We start from the raw sequence: 23591 nt of genomic DNA on the forward strand, positions 1-23591 counted from the left end.
AGTGTGACATAATGTTAAAAACTAGCCCATATCCTTACAGCATAATCCTTATACCTACTTAGAAGTTAGTCCTTTTGAGTTCAATGGGACAATCCTATACATGCTGAGTCTTACATAAACCTCACTGGGTTTAGTGCAATTTATTCCCAAGTAAATGTGTATAGGATTACAGCTGTAATTACTACCTACACCTTCTCTGCCCCTTTCAAAGAACTATCAATGTTTGCTCCTGTACATTCTACAGTACTAATGAATTCTTTCCAACCATCTCCCAAGAAGCTTCATGCATTAAGACAATGCTTTATATCATTAGACACTGTTGTATCACACAACAAACAAGGCTTCTGGAGGGCAGAAGAAGGTCCAACACCTGCAGTTTGATTATACGTCTTATTATCCAGCCTGTATGTTTGTTTTTTGTGCGTGCACTTTCTGGAATGATAAATGGAACGTGATCTTACTCAGTGCTATTAAAGGTCAACAAATACTTAGGCAGAAAGAGACCTTACCCACCCATCTCCAACATTTTTTTGACATCACAATCCCATTTCACTTCTTGCCTGCTAAATGGACCCTTTTTTCTGTTATAATATTCTGTCCCCTGGTCTTAATCCACACTGCCTCCAAGCAGAAAGTAAAAAAAGCATATAGAAGCCCTTTCACCGGTGCTTGGAGACAGCAGACAAAGAGGCACCAAAATGGAGATGAAGACGGCCCTGGGGTTGTCAGAGACTGACAGTGGGCCTCCTGTGGAGGCATGGGGCCTTAGCAGGTGCCCCCCAATCCCAACCGTGGTTGCTGGCTCTGTTTAAACGCAGCCTTGTAGGCTGTTTTCAGGGCAAAACGGAAACCACAAATTAGAAATAGGGATGTTGTACTGTTAGTATTATATATAAAATCTCTGGCTACACATAGATACTTAAAACAATGAGGAAAGCATGCCCTCACCTCTATCTAGGACTTCAGCTGCCATCTTTAAAAAAAGTCTACTATCAAATTGAATTTCACAAAGACATTCTATTGTATATTCAAGGTGTACCGCAGAACAGAAGGTAACATGAATAAAAACTGCAATCACCAGCTGCCCTGAGTATCTCTGAATATCTGATGTAATTTTTTTTTTTTTACAGAAACTATAGCTTTAAAAAAGTTTCCCTCAGGAACTCTTAATATCCTTTCTGGAGTTGTCAAACTTTCCCCCATACAGTTTTAAATGTAACAATATCCTTACAGTATAATCTTTATATCTTTAGATCCAGCATAACATCTCTTTGCTTCTATTTCTGTTAGATAAACATCTTCTATGTGCTTTAAAACCACACTGCTTCAGCCAAGCGCTCCTGGCTATGGAGTTTTCAAGATATTTTGTAATAGACCATCTAGTAAGCTGCTGAATGTACAGGAGCAAAATTTATTAGCAGTTACACAGACCTGCTCAGAGATCAAGTGCCTGCCAGGCCTGTGCAACATCATTTTTATTACTTGTCAGTTTGGGCAGGATTTATATATGAAACCTTTGGGGGGGGGGTCACTGAGAAACATCAAATAAGAGCTTCTGTGTTCAAAGCTCTGCTATTCATGCAAGACTTGCTAGCCTTTGTTCAAGTTTATAAATTAAAATATTGCTGTAGGTGCTACATTAACTATTGCATGGCTTAAAGGCGGCAATCATACGCTTACCTGGGAGTATCATTGAACTCAAAAAGGCTTTATTGAGTAGGCATGTACAGGATTGCAACAAAAGGCAGCTGTATCAGAGAACAGGCTAACTTAAACCGACTTGTGGAGTGGTCTAAAAATATCACCCAGAAGTTGCTTAAGTCTTGTGGATTTGCACCAGCCTTATATCCATCTCCTAAAGATTATTGCAGTCTGATGTTATACTTTGCTTACTTGACATCATGACCCATGTAGCTTACTCTCTGAGAAGTATGTTCAGATAGATTGCAATCTTGCTTGTGAATCTAGCAATATAATCCTATACACAGTAGCGAGCGAGTACACTATATTGCACTCAGCGAGACTTGTTTCTATATGTATAGGGTTGGACTAAAAGTCAGGCTCCAATAAATTCAGTCACCTGAATACTGTAGGTTAATGCCCTAGCTTTATTATTGCTGGGTGCCCATGGAAGTTTTGGACTTCAGTTTCTCAAACAAAAGCATGACAAATTTTAAGTGGATAGCTCTAGGACCCAGCTCCCCAAAAGCGAAGTGGCATAGCTGATTGGCTCCAAGGGCAGGATTTGGGCAGCTGGATGGCAGACCAGCCCACACCACCATACAGACATGGGAGGAGAAGGATCCTCCTGCTCTCAACAAGCACAATCAGGTACTCCAGTAACAATGAGAACCATCCAAATTAAAAAATAAAATAAAAATCTCACTGGACATACCCAAACTTGGGCATGTCTCAGAGTAGGCCTATGGAGCCCCATTTCTCTGTTGTCTAGTTAACATATTTAGATTTAATCACTGTGTAGAGCTTTGAGCCATACTCCAGTTGTAACATAAAAGAACAGAATTTGACATTTCAATTAAACAGAAAGTCATCTTTTATTGATTTGCAAGGCACAAAGAAAGGAAAATATTTCTGTAGGGTGTTAGCCCCAGAAGCTAGCTGCGTCCAAACTTGACGTGATGTTGTGCATGTGTTCTCGCCGCTGTTTGGTATAAACATTAGCTTCTCCTTTCTGCAGCCGGCGTCTCAGAGCAGCTTTTTGCTGTTTCGTCAGCTGACGCTTTATCTTTTGTTTTATCAATTCCTACAAGACATTTTCAAAATCCAGATGTTAGCCTTGCTTGAAAGTCAAGTGACACTTTTAGAACAGAGGAACTCAACGTAGGTTGTATGTAAGCAGTGACATTGCACAAAATGAATTCACAGTTTAGCAAGTTTTAACCAAGAGCAGCTTTTCTGGAGTTAATGAAAAATAGATAGTTTCTCTTGACAGCTCAGTCTAAATTATCTGGAAAGGGTCAGAAAAATGGCCCATGGAGTAACACAACATAGTTCCCTATGCTGTAACATTTTAGCAGGCTTAAGAATTTTGAGATAGTTTGGAAGAATACTATTCCCCCTTGTGGCTGAGCCTAGTATTGGATTTCTCAGAGTACACAAATATAACTCAGAAGTTGTACTCTGTAATTTTACCACAAATAAGGTGAAGATATTTTATATACATATCTACATGCTTTGCAAAATAATTTAATGAACATTTGTTTGGGTGTATCTACAGGAGTTAAGTTTTATGTTGACTACAAAGCCATGGTTTAAATATGAAAAAGGTAGTCCTGCAATGGCAAGAGCCAATGTGGTATGATTTTTAAGAGTGCTGGACTCTCGTCAGAGACAGTTTGGTTCAAATCGCTACTCAGACATGAAGCTCACTGGATGGTGATGTTGGTCTAACCACCTTCTCTCAGCTTAACCGCTTTACAGGCAGCCTCCATGTTCACTGGCCTGTGCTCCTTGGATAAACAATATGATTAAAAAAAATTCAGATGATCCAACTGTGATGGGGTTGCACTCCTCTGGAAGTAGCAGCACCCCAGTTTGGGGTACTCCTGGATCCAACACTGGAGTCTCAGGTGGCCTCAATGCCTAGGAGTGCCTATTTCCATCTCTAGCTTGTTCACCAGCTACAATCCCTTTTTGACAGAAATGACTTGGCCACTGTATTCCATGCTCTAGTAACGTCCAGACTGGATTATTGCAAGGTGCTCTACATGGGGCTACCCTTAAAGACAACTCAGAAGCCTCAACTTGTCCCAAATGCAGCGGCCCTGGCTGGGGTTCCCTTTCTATATAGCCTGTTTTAAAACAGCTGCATTAGTTGTCAGTTAATTTCCAGGCCAATTTAAGGTGCTCATGTTAGTGCTCAAAGCCTAAATGACTAAAAATCGCCTCCTTCCCTACAGACCCTCTTGGATGTAGAAATGAGCAGCAGAGGCCCTCTTGGTACTTCCACCACTCTCAGAAGCTTGGGGGAGATGGTGTCCCGGGAGAGGGCATTTTCTGTTGCAGCCCTTAAATTGTGGAACTCCCTCCCCACAGAGGTACATTTGGCAACTTCACTGCACAGATTTTGGTAAATGCTGAAGAGACATCTCTTTATCCTGGCCTTTGACACCCAAGATGTACATTTTTAGGACCCACTGTATTATTTTATTTATAGCTTGTCTTCTACTTCAAGCTCACATGGTGGGTTAACAGCACGCATATGAACATGGCTTACTGGGTAAAATTCAGTTCATGGCACAATTCTCCATTCATTGCAGAGATGACTAAAGTAAGGGATTTCCATGGCCAGGAGCCCTGTGCTAGGGAGGGGAGCATTTGATAGGGTACTGGATTGTGTGCCCTCTGCCTTTATTTTTCTGCTCTGCCTTTCTATTCCAAACTCTTTTGAAAGATCTTACATAGATGTGCAAAATAACCATGTTTTCAGTATGATAAAAGATTATCAGTTCTTATGGGACTTAAGAATAGTGTCTTTATGTGCAATTAGAATTATTTTCTTGCTTTCTGTCTCAAGGCTCTTCAGAAAGACTTCTGCTTCTCTCCTTTTGGTCAGCAGCAATAGTTTACTAGGAATTTAAAGAATTTAGAAGACAAAGAATTTATTGTTTTCAGGCCATCCCTTTTGTCAGCACATTGCTAGAGTCTAGGAGTGGAATGCGTTGGCCCTTTCAGATGGTACTCTTAGGGCCTCGTATAGTTGGGAATGAAAGCAGAAGAGAGCAGAGCCCTTTGTCAGCCAGGGTGCTCTTGATCCAGTAGAAAGGAGAGAGAGAGAGAGAGAGAGAGAGAGGGAGAGAGGGAGGGAGGGTGTGTGTGTGTGTGTATATATATATATATATGGATATATATATCAAAAAAGAACAGTGTCATGGTGGGTTCCCAAGAAAATAAAGAAGGCAATGATTCCTCCTCCCCCTGCTAGGCAGTGGGAATACATTCATCTGACTGAAATGGAAGAATGTGCAGGGTCCTTCTATTTGTGTTCATGATCCCTAACTGCACATTTTAATGTAGCATGGGGTCAACGGGGGGAATGTTTGTAGATATTACAACTATTTAAAAATGTAACCATTCTCACGCACGCACACGCTGGAGTTATTAACAAATAAGGAAGTTGCTCTCACGTTAAAAAGGAAAATGAAACATGAAATCTTTAAAACTCAGGCTTTCTTTAACATTTCCCCAGTGTCCCCAGGTTCTCAATAACTTATACAGCCACTGGGAGGCACTCTAGTATAAATGAAACAACCACAGTTCAATAAAGACATAACAGAGTGTGCAAACAAAGCATCTATGGAGGCTGTTAATATGCCTTTTGCACATTTGAGGAAATTTGTTTTCTTTGATTGTAGGCAGTATGCAAACTCCTGGGTAAGCTGGGGTTTTGAGCCAAATCTGGGGTGCATAGCACCTCCTGAGGCACCAGAACCCTGACTTTAAGCAATAAGTGCATTATCCTGGAGCAAGATAAAGTTAATGGATATTTAAAAATAATTTTATCTTTAACAATGGAAAGCCTAATGATCTTCAGAAATAACTATAACAGTTCATTATCTCAAACTCAAGGATTCAGGCATTTAGAAGTGATAATGGAACTGGATTCAATTAGAAGATAACCACCTTTGCAAGGTTCAGAATAATTATAATTAAGACTTTAAAAGTCCCCAGTCATTTAGACATGAATAGATAGAAAGAATACTTTGTGATATCCCCAATGGGTTCCAAGGATCCTGCTTTTCTTCATCACCTGGACTGATCAATAACAACTGAAAGAAATATTTCCAAGACAGACAAACAAGCCAACTAAGGGCACAATCCACTGAGACGCTGGCATGCTCGTATTCCACAGAAATGAGCAGCAGCTATGTAGGAGGAGATCTTGGGGGACTGTGTCATTCTGTAAGGTAGGAACGGAACCCTTGGCCTTACAGATGTTGTTACACAACGACTCCCATTAGCCTCAGACAGCAAGGTCAATGGCAAGGGATAATGGGAGTTGTAGTCCATCAAATATCTGGAGAGTCACAGGTTTTTTATGACTTATGTAAGACTTACTGGAGGAATTGTTGAAAGGCTTGCCATACTGCCTACTGAAGACATACTAGTAGTTCTTGTCCTGTGGTCATTGGTGTGAAACAGCGTCTCCTCATCTCTGCAATACAGAAAGTATGGTTGGAGTCAAGAGTTTTTTCCAACAAACTCATTTGATACAATTAGATGCAACATTTACATTTAGAAACATTAACTATTTCATCAAAACAGATGGTGATAATGGATACAGTCCTCCAGGATATTCACATACATACTTGCTGAAGTGAAATGGAATTGCTCAACAGATGTTCTAGGCTCCTGCTGGGAGGAAAGGCGGGATATAAATAAAATAATAAATAATAGTCTCAAGGACTTTTGTTTCATTGGATATGATATCACTAACCCAAAGATTCTTTTGTATATTTATCTCCTTCACTGTACTTGAATGTTGACTGTTTGCTCTAGCCTGCCATGCCTTGCAGGACTTCACCTGCTATGCAGGCAGCAAAAGGATATGTCAGCCTCCTTTTGCAATCTCAATTTTCTATATAAGAAGCAAATAAATGCCTCATGAAACAAGATGCAGACTGAATTAACTATTCAGTTTAGCAATTTTGTTAGTAATGGTTTTCTTGGTGCACAGAACAGATGAAGAGGGAAGAGTAGCTGAAAGCAGCAATACAGCAGAGCTGGCATAATTTGATTTAATTAATAATTTGTGCTCAGTCCCGAAGTAGAACAAATCAAGTAACAGTGAGTACAAGAAATAAAGGCAGCACATTTTTAAAATTTCTTCATGAGGGACAAAGCATGCCAGTGATGAATTAGTGACACAATGAGTATAACAAGTTCTTATACTGCCAGTCAATCAGTTCCTGAATATTTCATCATAAGACAAAGTTCATTACACACACTACCATTTAAAAAACACCCACCTTTTTGAATTTTACAAAGAGTTTCTCAAAAGAAATATGCCCAGCACTTGAGGGGCTCATCTTTTGGAAAGGGAAAACAAAAACGATACATAGAAAGCCCCTGAACAATCAATATAAATCTATACCTGAAAGGCCTGAATTCTCTGTTTAATGTTGACAAGTCAACCAGATCTGGGCATTCATCTTCATATTCTTTGTCAGCAGGATCTTCTTCTTGACCTGCCTGATCTTCAATTTTAGTGGATTTTTCGATTTTCTTTTTATCCTTAAAGGAATCAATTACAGAGCTGTCTGCATTAGCCATGTCTCCAGCAGCAGCAATTTGCCCTTTAACTTGTTTCAAGGCACAGCTGAACTCCCGCAAATCTAAATTTTGTTCACTTTCATCTGTACTGTCTTCTTCACTGCTTTGCACCAAATCTTCAGAGACATCATCTTCCTCATCTTTGAAGTCTCTTTCAGTCTCTTGATCTGTACCACTACATAGTGTTATTTCTCCTTCAGAATTTTGACCACTGGAAGAAAGCTCAGTTTCGTTGCCCTCATCGTGAGGACCAGCTGGGTAAAGAAGTTCATCATCTTCCTGCATTTCTTTGGTGTAACCACTGGCTGCAAATTCGACATCAAGAGAATATGACCTTCTAACAATGCAGAAAAAGAGAAAGTCAATCATGAACTGAGTCTCCATTTTTAGTGTTTTAGTGTTACACTGATTTAATTTTAAAAATGTTTATTGTGTTGGATTGTTGCTTGTATTTTAGTATTGTTTTGTTATTTATTGTATTTTTATGCTGTTTTATGTTCACCGCCCAGAGAGCTATTGCTAGTCGGGCGGTATATAAATTTAATAAATAAATAAATAAATAAATAGTGAGTAAAACTTTAGAACAAAGCAGTTCTTCCAAAGTAATGCTAGACTTGTGACTTTATACCAGCCTTTCCCAAACTTTGGGTTCCAAGATGTTGCTGGACTACAATTTCCCTCATTCCGGACCATTGGTCATGCTGGCTGGGGCTCATGGGAATTGTAGTCCAACAATATCTGGGGACCCAAAGGCTGGGAAAGGCTGCTTTATACCCATACATCAAAACACATCCTGATCTGATCTTATCAGGGTATATCAGATAAGGATGTGCTTTTGTCAAAGTATGCCTCTAAAAGAAAGAGGGAGGCAGAAGATAAGAACTAGAACCCTGAGATGGAATTTGGAAATAGTTGCGTTCTGGGATCTGCCAAAAAACAGATTACTGTCTGGTGTTTTTTTTTGTTTTTGTTTTTAAAGGTACTGGATAATGATTGGAAAGAGGAACAGTGGGAGACTTCCATCCAGACCTAGAAAAGCTGTGCTTCTTTATTGAAGTTCATTCTCAAAGAGTAAATATGAACATTAGATACAGTTCATGGGATGAGCGTACACCAGACTATACCCTTCCTTTCATGATTACCCAATAGCAGATCATGCACTAATGCACTGCTATGCAAGAAGAGAGAATGTGACCCATCATCATTTTCTATCACCAGATTGGCCAAAGAAAAAAACAAGCCTTCAGCACAAGTGTAGTGTATATTTTGCATAAGATAGTTGTACACACTAATGGCAATAATTTACCTATCCTGTATCTGGAGCTGAAGTAACAACTTTTACGTTTCCCAGAGACACATTCAGATGGGAAATGTAATATGTGACTCAGGCCCTCTAACAGAAATAGGGAATGTATGAGGTAGCTAAAAAAAACATAATGGCACAGTTGCATAAATCATATCTGGAAAGCTGTGGCTCTATCCATGGAGGCCCGGTTCACATTTAACTTTCAGTATGGCAAAGACCTCGCTGCGAACAACCCGAACGCATAGTGTGGAGGTAGAATTTGAAGTGTGAAACAGCTCTTGGTCTCTAAACAGGCCTGCAAGCTTACCTAATATCTTTGAAAGTTGGATAGAGTTCACTTTCATAGCTGAAACGCTTCATAAAGAAATCACGAATACATTTAACATCTCTGTCAAAATACCTGAACAAAAGAAGTTTCAGATTATTTTAAAAGGTACATTAATCAAATTGCAAACATCCCACTAGTCCAGGTTCTTCATTATGCATACATTAATTCTGTTATACACTGCATTATTTGAGTTCTCTTCTGTAAATAATAGATTACACCTCCAGTTAAAGGCCTATTGTGTCATGCAAACTATGTAAAGGCCTATTGTGTCATGCAAAGTTGTGTAAGTCATACTATGGCTTACCAGGACTACATGAACCAGCTCAGTGTCATAATCAAATGGCCACATGCTGATAACACACAGAGATTTTCATCACTTACCATTCAGCATTTGGGTGAGAAGTGGACACCATCTGTGGGAAATCAATCATTCTGATTTGATCTTCACCATCCAACATGAGATTGAACTCATTGAAATCACCATGGATCAAACCATGGTTGGCAAGTTTTACGATTAATTCCATTAGCTCATTATATAGAGAGGCAGGGTCTTTGAGGTGATGCACTTGACATCTATGTGGTAAAAGCAAACACATTATTAATGGAACCCACAACTAGGAGGAAAAAACCAGCACTGTATCACAGTGATTCAATGGGAAGTCCACTGAATTTGCGTAGGAGAGATCAAAGTCTTAGCTCAGCTACAGATTCATCCATGTGACAAACTCAGTAGTTCGCTACCTGGAAGTAAAATAAGAGGCCCCACAGAATTGTGCTTTTAAAAAGGTTCAGAAAGATATGGATAAAGTATATTATAAACCATTATAAAGAAATTATGAAAAGGGCTGCTTCGTGAATAGGTTTTTTCTTCTAGTGAATAATTAATATTTTTGAAATGAAGACCCCCTGTGAAATATAACATTTAAGCAGCATTTCTGGTTATTATAGTTCTGGAGATTAACAAGGAGTCAAGATGACAGAAGAGTCTTATTAATTAACTATGGACAAAAATTATTCAGTAGCTTAACTAGACTGAGTGTATTATTTTTTGAAGTCACTGATGTACACAGCACCATCACTTCTCCACAAAAACATGAGCTGTTTGTAAATGTTTGACATTTTTTGAGCATGCTTCTTTGCTAGAAATAGGCATGTTATTCATGTTTGTGTTACTTATTCTTTGAGAGATTCAAATGCATCGTAAGACACAGGTGTCAGTGTGCGTGTACCAAATATAGCACTTGTGAAAGGCAAGTTCCCTACTCTTTCCTTCTCACTGCAATATATGACACAGGCCCCCAAAACACCCCAAGTGTTTTAAAGAAGTATTGATCCTAATCACATCTCTTTTGTGCAAAAGCTGCTGTCTGTTCACACCAACATAATTGCTGACTGGCTTCCAAAAATAAAAACAGCTTGGAAATATTATGGGTTAAATCCTGGGACAGAAGGGCTCCTTCCATTTGCAGATGGGACTCCGATCCAGTGGAGGCTATTGGTTGCATTGAAGGGGAAGAGAGGAGGAATTCTTTTGTAATTCCCTTTCCTTTTGCAGCCCCCCTCCTCTGTGCCACCTCTTACACTATTCAGGAGGGTCCCCAGCTCTCTGAAAGAGATTTTCAGTGGGCATAAGAGGCTACAGGAAGAATTGAAAATTGCCTCCCTTCCACCTGTAAGAGCACCCAGTTAGCAGAGTTCCACCATAGACAAGTCAGAATCTAGCCCTTTGTTTTCACATACCAATGCAATTTCTTCAAATCAGGACTTGAGATGATCATGGTTCATAGGTATATAAAGGTTATGAAGTCATTTTTTAAAATCCATTTTGCAGTATCTTTCATATATACTTTATTTTAAAAGATTATAAGTGCTAAATCCTTGAAAATGCATTTTCTTTTTATTATTCTTCAGTCAATTCAAGTTTTGGAATGGATTCATTTTTGATTAAGCAGCTCATTCAGGGTGCCTACCTTATCCCATTTATAATGTGACCTTGTGTTTTTCTCAACTGCAGCTGATTTATTTTTAGTCCTGGAATAAGAATGAAGGTCAAATTGGACACTAATGTTTTCATCTGTGCAAATGCATGCAGTCAGCACTTCAGTGACCTCATATTGTTTAAAAAAAAAGATCCAGGACAATATGAAATCAGTGGTAAGCATTGCGATTACCTGTCTTTCTCGTTATAAATGTGTGCTTCTGCAAGAAAACGTCAAAAATATATGACAAGAGGTTTCCACGAGCTAGTACCAACTAACAGCTGGCAGGCTTCCCACAGGCATCAGTTTGGGCAGTGTGAGAAGCCAGTGTGAGAACAGCATGCTTGCCTAAATGGGCCTTTGGCCTGACTTGACTCAGCAGGACTTTTCTTTTGCTCTTACGACAGTATAGTTCTGACTTGCTGGGCTAACATTAAGTGTGTAGAACGGAATTACCTACTACCATCTTTTTTACAGATTGTAAACCTATGGGTAGAGACTATTGGGGGTTTTGTTGTTGAGAATGTAGGTGTTTTAGAAAATAAATGTAAATGAATAATGTATTAATTAATTAATTAATTGATTTCTATCCCACCCTTCCTCCCAGCAGGAGCCCAGGGCGGCAAACAAAAGCACTAAAAACACTTTAAAACATCATAAAAACAGACTTTAAAATACATTAAAACAAAACATTGTTAAAAAACATTTTTTAAAAGCTTTCAAGACATCTAAAAAAGGTCAAGATAATCTGTTTCATCCAAGAGTACTTGCAATTTCTGCGCCACAACCCTCTCAATCACCTTCCCTAAGAAGGGGGTATTTACAACAGTCAGTAATTGTCGCAGACCAATGGGTCCAGGATGGGATTTTTCAGGAGCAGTCGGATCACTGCCTCTTTCAGGGCAGCCGGAACTATTCCCTCCCGCAATGATGCCTTGACCATACCCTGGATCCACTAGGTCAAACCCCCTTGGCAAGCTTTAATAAGCCCAGAAGGCCAACGGTTGAGAGGACACATTGCTGGCCACATTATCGCAAGCACCTTGTCTACGTCATCAGGCCGCAACAACTGAAACTGTTCCCAAGAAGTTGCAACAGACATTGCACTGGACACCTCATTGGGGACTACAGTAGATGTGGATGGGGCATCAAGACTGCTACGGAGGCGAGCAACTTTACCCTTAAAGTGCCTTGCAAACAATTCACAGTGGGCCTCCAAAGGGTCTAAAACTCCATTTCCTGGAGATGATGTCTACAGGCCCCTGACAATACAGAAAAGCTCCACTGGACGGCTACTTGAGGATACGATGGAGGAAGAGAAGTGGGCCTTCTTCGCTGCCCTCACCACCACACAGTAGGCAGTTATGATGTTTTACTCATGCCCGATCAGCCTCACGGCATGTATTTCGCCACTTGTGCTCTAGCTGTCGTCCAGCCTGTTTCATTGCCCTTAATTCACTGGTGTACTAAGGTGCAAACTGGGCTCCACAATGCCAGAGAGAGTGCTCGGGGTCAACCGTGTCAAGAGTCCAACGTGCTTCACTGTTCCACAGTGTGACATAGGCTTCAACAGGGTCACCTGGGTCTACTGGGAACTCTCCCAGGGCATTCAGGAATCCAGTGGATAACATCAGTCTCTGGGGGCGGCCTATTCAAATGTAATGTACCATTACAAAAAGGTGATGTTACTGGAAGATGTGTTGGAAAAAATGTTTTAAAGGCCCTGGGCTCCTGCTGGGAGGAAGGGCGAGATATAAATCAAATAATAAATAAATAAAAAAACAAGGGAAAACAAAATAAAAGGAAGTAATGATGCTATGCTCGAGGCAGAATTTCTTTGATACTATCTTTTTGACAGAAGAAGAGCTAAAAGCTTATTTTAAACAGGAAATTATTACTAAGATGTGTTGTTTTATATAATCAGAGGAGCTCACCCAGAACACTGCTTTAAAGCAATCTTTTCTACTTTCCTTAATTGTTTAGTTGTACATGCAGTTTGGAATAGGCTTTACTGACATAATTACCTACTCTCTTAAGGAATTTTCTCTATCCCATGCTTGAGGATGGAATGCAGTTATACCATTAACATTTCCCAGTAATTAGCAGAATCCTGCTGGATCAGACCTAAGGGACCGGGCCAGCAGAACTCATTACTTTGCGTAAAGGCTTAAGATCTAATACAGTGTAATGGCTTGAGAAGGGTGACTTCACAGTAGTTACCATCTCTCAGCCTAATCTACTCTACAGGGTATACCATAAAACAGTGGGAGAGAGAACCATAGGTAGAATCCAATTAGTGTCCCTCTGACAGAAGACACCCATCAGCAGAACAGGGAGGAAGGCTATTTTCTCCTCCTCTGGAACTCCTCCCCCCCATCTGCTCCAGGGGATTATAGCAGATTTGAAGAGTGTTGGTTGGGGAGGCTGCAGGATGGAAGAAGGAACCACCTTTTGTCAGAACAACGAAACCAGTTTTTTTTTTTTTTTTTCCAATAATTTTTATTCAGATTTTCATAAAACATACAAAACAAAATCATAAAACATTCAAAGACAAAAAACAAAATCAAAAATAGTTAAACAAAAAGAAAAAAAGAAAAAAAAAAAACAAAAATAAAAAATAAAGAGTAAAATATTGACTTCCCATTTGTCAAAGATCAAATCAGTTATAAGTCTATAATATATAACAATCCTGTCTCTTAAGTCATATTATAAAATCACTTTCCTCCAGTAGTTATCTTACTTAATCATCAAATCTCATAAACATTACTTTATTCTTTCCACAAAAAGTCAAAGAGAGGTTTCAATTCTTTAAGAAATATATCTATCAATTTTTTTTTCCAGATAAGCATATCGATTAATCCATCTCATTACTAATTATGATAATCTTATTGTCATAACCATAGTCAAAATAAACATTTCAATTAATCCATCACATCAGAATCTGTTAGGTTCAGTAATTTCAGTAGCCATTGTTCTATTATCTCTATTAGTTCCATTTTCCATCTTCCATCTTCAGTAGTCTTGTTAAGTCCAGTAATTTCAATATCCAATCTTCCATTATCAGTATTCCATAATAATCTTGCTGTCAAAGCCATAGTCATATAGTAAGAGTCTGATGGGAATTACCTCTATCCCAAATATTTTCTTGCCATCCATTCTGAATAGGTTGCTGAAATACTGCTGTAAAATCATATCTCTGTTCTTTTTTTCAAAATACACTGGGTCATCTCTTAAAAGTTTTTCCATTGTCACATGGCTGCAGTTAATTCCATAGATTTTCTCTATATTGGGCTCCATCACATCATTCCAGTCCAGAAGATAATCCATGCCATTGATAACTTTATCTCTAGAATCTTCATTAATTTCTTCAGAGATAACATTGAGTTCCAAACAATAGATTTTATTTCTAAAGTCCATAGACTCCAAATCTTGTTCCTGTTCCACGTTTGTTCCAATCTCCGGGATCTCCTCTCTCACAGGGACCCCTATTCCAGTCTCCAGGGTCTCCTCTCTCACAGGGACCCCTGTTCCAATCTCCGGGGTCTCCTCTCTCACAGGGACCCCTTCCAGGGTCACCTCTCTCACAGGGACCCTTATATCTTTAATCTCCTGCTTCATTTTACTCAATTCAATTTTCGTTATCTCAATCTCATCCATTATTTTCTGAAACATAGTTATTTCCAGATTCTCAGCCACTTTCTTAATTGCCATTTTAAAAGAAAAATATAGGAAAACCACTTCTTATTTCAGCAACAATTGGGTTAATACTCCAAACTTGGTGACATCACAGTATAAACAGAGCAGACAGCCTTATCTCTCCAATAGTTAAGTAAACAAAATGCAGTTCCCAGGATCGAAACAATTAATGGCAATCGTCAAGAAACAGATTCGTCAAAATAAAATAGACCAAAAAGAGAGTAGTCTCAAAACAGTATAATATTTTTCAAAATAAAAATCTGGAATAGAAATCCCTCTTCTGTGTATATCTTTAGAATGCAAATCCAGGACAGCTTTTTGCAACAAAAACAGAGATAAGCTATTAATTAGTGCGTAGCAGAGAGAAGTTACGGCTCCCCAGTGAGATGTCAAAAACCGATCAATCTGGCAAATCTCTTTTAAACAGCAACAATTTAAGTCAAGTAAAAGAAAAATATAGAAAGAAGGGTGCTTGCCTGTTAGTGCGTTCTCTCTTAGAAGATAAGATGAACGTTCGCTTTAACAGATAGAGCTTGCTGTTGAAAATCCGTCCCACCTTCGTCGGCTGGACCTCGTCCCATAAATTAATGAGATCTGGTCGTCCCAACAAAAATAGGCTTTGAGGTTAATCTCTTCGTTTCTCCCTACCCGGGAGAAGTTTAATCAGTCAAAAAAAAAAGAAAAAACTGACTGATATATCTGAATAAGCTTCTTTTGAGGCAGGAGCCCGTCTCAAAAGCAGGCACAGGCTAAGTCACCCTTCCCGGAAGTCAGAACAACGAAACCAGTTTGATTCCACCCCATGTATGTCAGCCTGAGCTATTTGGAGGATAGGTGGCACTTAAAGAAATTTATTAATTTACATTAAATAAGGGCAGTTCATACTTAACTACACTAACATATACTTCTGCCCAGAAATGACACCTACTCTTAACTCCTGCTGCTTTGTACAAACATCTACTTCTGGCAATCTATAAACTTACAATAATCTAGTCTATTCAAATGAAGCACCTTAAACAAATAGGTTTTTGTAAATAATAATTTTATCTGTGCCATGAAGCCACTAATACTCACAAGGGGTAACCACTGAGAAGTTCCATTACTACGGCATGCCTATTGTAGTCATGTGGTTTTGGAACAGGAAATTTTCTGTCATGTAAAGCCTGGCCAAAGGAAAAAAAGGAGTTAAAACATCAGTATGCATCCCACTAATTGAGTTAAGTATAAGTTAATGTTCCAGTGTGTTATTGTATTCACGCTAATAGTTTGAACGTTGAGTACTAGTTTATGGCAGAAATAAAGTAAACAAATATAACTCTATACCAGCAGCCAACAAATCCATCATATTGTAAGAACCTGATAAAGATATGAAGAGAGTTGTTGGATCAGACCAAAGTCCATCTAGTCTAGTATCCAGTTCCCCAAACGTGCCAACCAAACACTTCAAGGAAGCCCACAAGCAGACCATGAAGGCAACAGCTCTCTCCCACTCCTAACACCTCACCAAAGCAAAAATATTCAGAGATACGCTAGCTTAAAACTTGGAGGTTCCATTTAGCTATCATTGTTAGAAGTTTAAAATTTCTGGAAATTTTGAAGACATGGGGGAAAAAACCCTGTTTCTCTCTCCTGCCCCTGAAAAAAGCAGTCATTTTTGGAAAAAAATATGCAATACTTTTTTTAGCATCCTTTAAAATTCGAAGGTCACTTTGTTACTTTAGAAACATCAAATGTGTTACGTATAACTTTCCCCCCGAATAATTAATATGTTGGTATATTAAAGGCACAGTTTCTTCAGACATTGACAAATTGAATTTACTTAAAAACACACACACAATTGGTACAAATTGAGCTACAAGCTGCTGAACTGTAAGGAACCTAGCATCTCCTTGGTTTTGCCAGTTCATGAGGGAGCAAGCAAAAAACAAAGACAGAAGAAACAATCAACATTATATTTATTTATTAAATATATATCATGCCTTTCCTCCCAAAACAGCCCAAGGTGGCAAATGCAGAAGCAACAGAACATCTAAAAACATCTTTAAAAAAGTAGAATAAAGAAAATTATTATGTATTCTGAAAATTATTATGCCTTCTCCAGCCTTCCAGTGTCAAGCAGACACAAAGTACTCATTTCCATTGAAAGAGCTGAGAAAACGAGGGGGCAGAGGAACCAAGCTTCAATGAATACTACATGAAATTTAATCAGTCTCATTTTCTCTCTATCACTATCAGTTTCTGCTTTTTGCTGTTTCTTTGTATTTTCTCCCACTCCTTTGAGACCAAGTCAAAAGGACAGAAACAGATCCACTAACTATGCCAATAAAAGAAAGCCTGCAAATAAAGAAGGCACCGAATCCGCCGTCCTTCTCTTGTGTCAATGGCAGTGCCTCAGATGCAGACATCTTCAGTGTACAGGAATTGTAATGATCTGGAACCGTACAGCCTTACTTAAAAGTCTTCCTTGGTTTTTGAAATTACTTTGGGGAAATAAATATATGAACACCTTGTCACTCTAAAAGAAAATATTTCATAATCCAACATTTTTCAATTTTTTGGAAACACCAACAAAAAAGGCTTCAACCCCCCCCCCATTTTTCCCCTGGGCCTTCACATCTCTAATCATCGCATATTGATACTCTACTTCTCTGTGAATTTGCCTAATTCCCTTTTAAAGCCACATAAGCCAGTGCTGGAGTAGGACTGAGAAGACTGGGTTAAAATCCCCACTCAGCCATGACGGGGGCTACCAAACCTAGCCACAACATTTGAAATGCAGTCACAGTATAGATTTATAGAGTGCCATTAGGATACTGCCAGTTTTAATCTTCAATGCCTTTTCTAGTAGCCTTTATGAAATTCCCTTTTTTCATGGCCATAACACACTGGGTTTTCGCTAGGCTAGTTGCTGCTTCAAAGATGGGACAAACATTAAGAGGAGCCCTTGGATGACCTTAGAAATTGGGTGGGGGCATATGGAAGAAGTAATCAGTTACAGCCAAGCTATTATGGCATTAAGGGTCAAACCCATCATCTTGATTGGTGAGAAGAAAGTTATAGGAAGTGTGTGTAGACCTTTTTTGTCCCTTTTAACCCAAAGTATGGTCACCATGAGCCCAGAATTAGGAGAATCTGGGCAAAAACAATAAACCAACAATACCTTCATATAGGCAAATTCCTTCATTGCAGCAAGACGTGACAGGTAAAGCCACGACATCTTGTGTCTGTGTTTATGGTAATCACGCTTGTTTTTTAAGTTGCGAAATGATGTCCTCCCAAGCCTATGCAGCTTCAATGCAAGTTGCTGTTCTTCTTCATTTGCAACAATATAAATATCTTTAAAACATAATGTTTTAGTCAAACTAGAATCATGACAAAAATGTAACTTTAACAAATTCAAAAATTACATTTTTGTACTACCTACTTATCAAAGAGATTTTACAATGGTACATAATGTCTATGAACAAACAGCAATGACAATACTATTAATATTGTGCGAAATCCAGGTTCATCCAGTGAAATTTTCAAATTAGCTGGATATAGCTTACTACTGGGCAGATACAGAATATACAAACACTGAATAATGATGAATGTTAAATGTCTGGAATATGTAGATGCTATTTAAATAGATAAAACTGAGGAATTACAAACGGCCATGTTTTCAACATATTTGCAAGATCTTATTACCCCTCCCCTCATCACCATGTTTGAAAATACCTGATTCTTTTCCAACACCCATCTGGTTTCCTACAGAACAGACAACTTGTCGAGAAGAAAGAGTTTTCAAGGCTAGGTAATCGTATCCTCCATTAGTTAGTCGATAACCCTGGACAGCTGAAGAATTAAAATAAATGCATTACATGGCAAGTTATTAATGTGCGCATATCATCATTATGGAGTGTGTCCTTTTACAACATGAAGAAAACTTAGAAAGCAAAGTTAACAGTCCTCCAAAGCACGAGAGCTTTAATGTCTTCTAATAAACCACGTGCAAGAGGACTTTTGTATTCAGTGCAACGATATGAAATTGAATGCAGGCATCATGTGTTGGATTGAACGAGCTGAAAGAAGAGGATTTAAGGCATCTGAGATGGCAACTAAACATGCCAAATATTGCTATTTTCCTCCAGTTTTCAGTGGGTGATATCCAGTGGTGCCTGTCTGCAAGTGGAACAATTTGCTCTCACAAAACAGAACTTCGTGTGTCTCTCCTCTCCCCTGAAACACTCAACATCTGCTCTGGAGAATCAGGGGTCTCTTGGAGTTCGCTTACAGGGGGACACGGGGAGGAGAGGAAGGAGAATTTCACTTGGACAATGTTGGATGTCACCTAAAGGCTGCATTCATAAAAAATGCACTGAAACAACAATGTTGGCATACATGCACACAACTTATACTCACTTTTGGTTCGCTCATAAGCTAAGAGCCTGTGCTTTGCTAATTCTCTCAAAAGTTTGTTACATCCCCCATGTTTGAGACTGGCAATGGAAGCAATCAAGCTAGGAGGGACTATTTCATGGTTCTTCATGCCCATTTCCACCTGGAACAACAAAATAAAGCATGATACACACTCTCTTTATCTGTCTTGACAAGCATGGTTTTCTACATCATGCCTTCTCTTTCTTAATGTATTATTTATTTATTTATTACATTTATACCCTGCCTTTCTTTCATCATAGAAACTCAAGGTGGTATACATGTGGTTCCCAGGCGGCCTCCCATCCAGGCACTGACCAGACCTGGACCTGCTTTGCTTCAGCAGGGTGCTGGCCTCATGTGCCTTCAGACCATAGCCTGGGACCATGTATGCCTTTATTTAATGGTTTAAAATACTGACTCATGCCCTCATGGAACACACTTGTTTGATGTTAAAAATGGAATTTTCAGACCAAATGAATAAATATATGCAGTTCTTAGAAGTCTGGCATCTAAAGTCCAGTCCATTTCTAACAAAATCAATGGGATTTTTGCCTCTCTCTTCAGTTACATGCAGACCACACACACAAAGTACTGCTTATGTGGTCAAATGCTTACAGTGTTTTATCATTATATAAGCTCTAGTCTAGTCTTTTGCAAATTGCTGGACATAGTGGAAGAGAAAAGAAACCCTGAGAGCAAGCTGCAGCAGGAATCAGAGATCCTGACCACTATTTTTTCTCTGTCAAATCAAACCTATTATATTAATTTCTGCTGTCCTGTCACTGAAACACAGACAAGTGATGATTTTTGCAAGATCTGATTTTCATTGCATACTCATGTTATAGTGATAGATCATTAAGAGGACCAGATCAGAGAGGAGTGTAAACTTCACCCTGCTTCTTTCCTTATTATGTGTTCACTGCTGTATGAATATGTGGTAAAAGCTATCTGGTGTGTGTGTATTGTGTGCCTATTTTGCTCTGAGTACACATGTGTACTCACAAATGTGAGGTGTGTCCTTAATGTCTGCTATAAGAATACTAATAGGCAAAAAACCCTTGCAGTTTGAGAATGTACCTATAACCAACAGATATTTCTACCAAACTTTACAAAGTAGGGAAATTGGGCAGCTATAGTGAATGCACCAGGGGAGCAGGAGATCTGACCTCCTCTCTGAGATATTGTACTGCCCTACAAATTTGTCAAAATGAAAACACAATTTGGGTTGGTCTTTCACAGTGTAGCTGTTAGTCTGGTTTTTAGAACACTGACGGTTAGTCCTTACTGAGCATGCCTCATAAACTTCAATGTTAATTTTCTTAAATTAACTAAAAATCAGCCATGCATTTTTTTTTAACTTTTAAACTGCAGAATGGCATGGGGGTATTTTCAATTTAATATGGAGGAACGTGAAAAATCCTTGCTGGCTATAGTATACAGCCACTCTTGTGGCTGTATAATTCTGTAATCTTGAGAGCAGTTTAATATCTAACCACACATAGGTCTCAACAAGCTGATGACAGATAGCAGAGGGCAAAGCAGACAAGGTGAGGGGGGTTATTTAAAACATTTAAACCCAGCCTTTCAGTTTTACAACTCCCAGACAGCTTCAAAACAAAAGTGAAATCAATCAGTCAACATATAAAACAATACCTGATGGAACGCCTCTCCCGATACGAACCCACCCATACACTACGCTCAACATCAAAGGCCCTCCTCTGGGTGCCTATTCCGGGGGAAGCTTGGAGGATGGCAACAAGGGAGAAGGCCTTCTCAGTGGTGGCCCCCAAATTATGGAATGATCTCTCTGACAAGGTGTGCCTGGCGCCCACACTGTTATCTTTCTGGTGCCAGGTCAAGACTTTCCTCTTCTCCCAGGCATTTTAGCAAGTGTTTTAAATTGTTTTTAAAATTGTATATTTGTTTTTAATGTTTTTAGACAGCTTCGGCTATGGGGCGGTATATAAATACAATAAATAAATAAATATGAAATATTACTAAATGCAACAAAGTGGCACAAAATAGTAGCTGCAAACATTTCAAGGGACCAGCATTAAAAAAAATATTGCCTGGCACTGGAATGGTACAAGACTCAGTGCTAGATAAGCCTCCTTGAGAAGAGCTTCCCATGTATGGGGAAAACTCTTCTGCAAGCTGCCTAATCTCATATGGTATCCAGAGAAGGGTCTTAGATGATGAACTTAATATTCAGACATTCAAGTAGGAGTACTTCCACAGAAGAATAGTGAGCTTTAAATCAATTATTTTAAAATAAAGTGGACCTGTAGAAGGTCCTGGAAGAAGTCAGGAAACCACTTGGATGGAAAACTAAAACAGGAAACTCTTCCATCAGGCAACTTTCTACATCCCCCCTCCAATACTCTGAACACCCACCTGATACTAATCATGCACTGTGCTATCATATACACTTCAACTATAAAATAAATTTTGATGGTATTAAAAAACAGAATAGCGATGATAATGTCACAAAACTACATCTGAGGAATCGTATGCAAATGATAAGCTCATCTGTGAGAAAGTACTAGGCCTGTGAATAGTAGATCAGTGGTGCCTAATCTCAAGCATGAGCCTGACACGACCCCCCCACCCCATTTTTCTGCCTCTCTTCGAGACCTCATCGATCTTGGCAGTAGTGGAAAAAAGAAAAAAAAATTAAGCAAACATGGCATTAGGGAGGGCAGAGAAGTTTAAACCAATCTGCTGAGCCTAGCACTCTGGATGCAAATACCCCCTCTCTCCAGTCATCAGATCAATCAATTGATGAGTGCGGAAGGAGTTATAGCCCCTCCCCACCTAATCTGCAGAAATTAGGACAGGAGAGGGGCTGGATATGTACATCCCATGCATGTGAAAAGGTGTGGGGTGACCATATCACTGCTGGCATGTGCCCCCAGACATTTGGCCAAATGTGAATGGGGCCCTAAGACCAAAGAACCTAAGCCACCCTCTATATTAGTGAATAACTTGCACGTAACCTTGGAAGCATACCATGGATGAATGCACTTTATACCCCAGGGAATGAGTCTACTCAGATGTAAGACTCACTGAGTTCAGTGAGACTTACTACTAAGTGTGCACAGGATTGCAGTCGGAGCCAGAAACCACTTTCTGCTCATGTGAATGTACTTATGAGTGTATAAATGAAAGACCTGAATGAGGAGCAACTGAAAAGGTTTAGTTTGCTGTATGCTATTTTGTAAATTCCTTGCATCGTTAAGGGGAATTCTTTTCTACTGATACTGTATTATGGACATTGGAATGGCCCTGGGGTCTAGTCAAGAAAAAGTTCCTATCTAATAAAACGGTAATGTTTGTGAACCAGTTCTCACTTAATTATTGTGTCAGACTCCCTTAGTTCTTACCCGCCAGAAAATATAATATCCCTCCTTCACCCTTTTACTTTTTCAAATCTGAGTTTAAGTCACTGTATATACTTATGCTTTATATACCAGTTTGCATCTGGTTTGGAATTGTTTTTTAAATATGTTTTTAGTGTTTTGTAATTTGTTTGCCTCCCTGGGCTCCTTTTGGAAGGAAGGGATACAAATGTCATAGTAAATAAATGAATATTTTCACAACTGCACAAGAGGTTTGTAAACAGATCCCGGGAAAGCATTGCTCAGATCTCCGCACAGACCCATCCTAAGCCTGATTTTCGCTACTTGGGCCCACGCCCTGCCAGTCCTGACCCCAGACCGCTGTTAAATTACCATAAAATGGAAATGGCCTGCCTTGAAGTTGATTCCGACTTATGGCGACCCTATGTATAGGGTTTTCATGGTAAGCGGTATTCAGAGGTAGTTTACCATTGCCTTTCTCTGAGGCTGAGAGGCAGTGACTGGCCCAAGGTCCCCCAGTGAACGTCATAGCTGTGTGAGGATTCGAACCCTGGTCTCCCAGGTTGAACCCTAATTGATCCTTACCGCAGTTAGTACCCTGAAGTGGTCTCGGGAAAGGTATCGAAGCAAAACGACGTTCAATTTCCCCATGGTCTGGTCCACCTAAACGCCCCCTCCCCTTTGAATGAAAAGCGCAAGGCACACTCTGACCAAACCCGCATGCAAGACTGCCTGTTCTACTTCGGCACGCAGTTCCGGGTACTCACGCACGCTCTTCCTCCTCCAAGTACTGCGCATGCGTAAAAATGCGCACGCAGACCGCCTCGTGCCACCGGGGCGGAGCTAGGTTCCTTAGAGTGAGGGTCGCCTGCCTTCGTTCCTGGCAGCTGTGTAAACTCCAGTAGAGTCGTCTTCCTACGTATCGTTACAGCTTTACTGCAGATTCATAATTCGAACTCCTGAAATATAAACAAGGGAATATATCAGGGCTCCTAGAGAGTCTTGCTTTTCCTTCAGATTTGCTGCGAATGCGTGTATGTACCTGTCATGATCCGCTGCCTAGGAAACGCGTCACGCGGGAGGAACTGGCAGAAAACAAGACTTGCCGAGGGTGGACCCCTCGAGAGTCATGAACTCAAGTAGCGAGCGCCCCGTTCCTTTGCCTCGGGCCACGGCCAAGGTAGCGTTCGTGGGGGAAAATGCTTTGGTCC

General features: G+C 39.7%; 2 protein-coding genes across 14 annotated transcripts in view; one reads left to right on the top strand and one right to left on the bottom strand.

The window, feature by feature from the left end:
* Positions 1-2536: 2536 nt before the first annotated feature.
* Positions 2537-23309, bottom strand: RIOK2 (RIO kinase 2). Of its 4 annotated transcripts, none has more exons than XM_061623065.1 (10): positions 23148-23309; positions 19004-19142; positions 18320-18436; positions 17763-17938; positions 15677-15765; positions 9309-9500; positions 8907-8999; positions 7115-7630; positions 6079-6175; positions 2537-2764 (listed from the first exon to the last, which is right to left on the bottom strand). In XM_061623065.1, the coding sequence occupies exons 2-10, from the start codon at positions 19134-19136 to the stop codon at positions 2603-2605; spliced, it is 1575 nt and encodes a 524-aa protein (XP_061479049.1). In that variant the 5' UTR covers positions 19137-19142; positions 23148-23309; the 3' UTR covers positions 2537-2602. The 4 variants fall into 4 exon arrangements, with proteins under 4 accessions (XP_061479049.1, XP_061479039.1, XP_061479066.1 ...); XM_061623055.1 differs by lacking the exon at positions 23148-23309 and adding an exon at positions 22966-23141; XM_061623082.1 differs by lacking the exons at positions 2537-2764; positions 23148-23309 and adding exons at positions 6330-6372; positions 22966-23141 and having other exon boundaries at positions 6088-6175.
* Positions 23180-23591, top strand: part of LOC133383046 (uncharacterized) — a 264149-nt gene continuing 263737 nt past the window's right edge. For 3 of the 10 annotated variants that reach the window (XM_061622992.1, XM_061623012.1, XM_061623001.1), the window contains exon 1: positions 23180-23560. In XM_061622992.1, the coding sequence (XP_061478976.1) occupies positions 23510-23560 (51 nt within the window). In that variant the 5' untranslated portion in view covers positions 23180-23509. The remainder of the gene's footprint in view (positions 23561-23591) is intronic. The other 7 variants (XM_061622942.1, XM_061623023.1, XM_061622952.1 and 4 more) reach the window with 4 other exon arrangements.

The sequence above is a fragment of the Rhineura floridana genome, chromosome 1, assembly GCF_030035675.1.
Source record: "Rhineura floridana isolate rRhiFlo1 chromosome 1, rRhiFlo1.hap2, whole genome shotgun sequence".
NCBI lineage: Eukaryota > Metazoa > Chordata > Lepidosauria > Squamata > Rhineuridae > Rhineura > Rhineura floridana.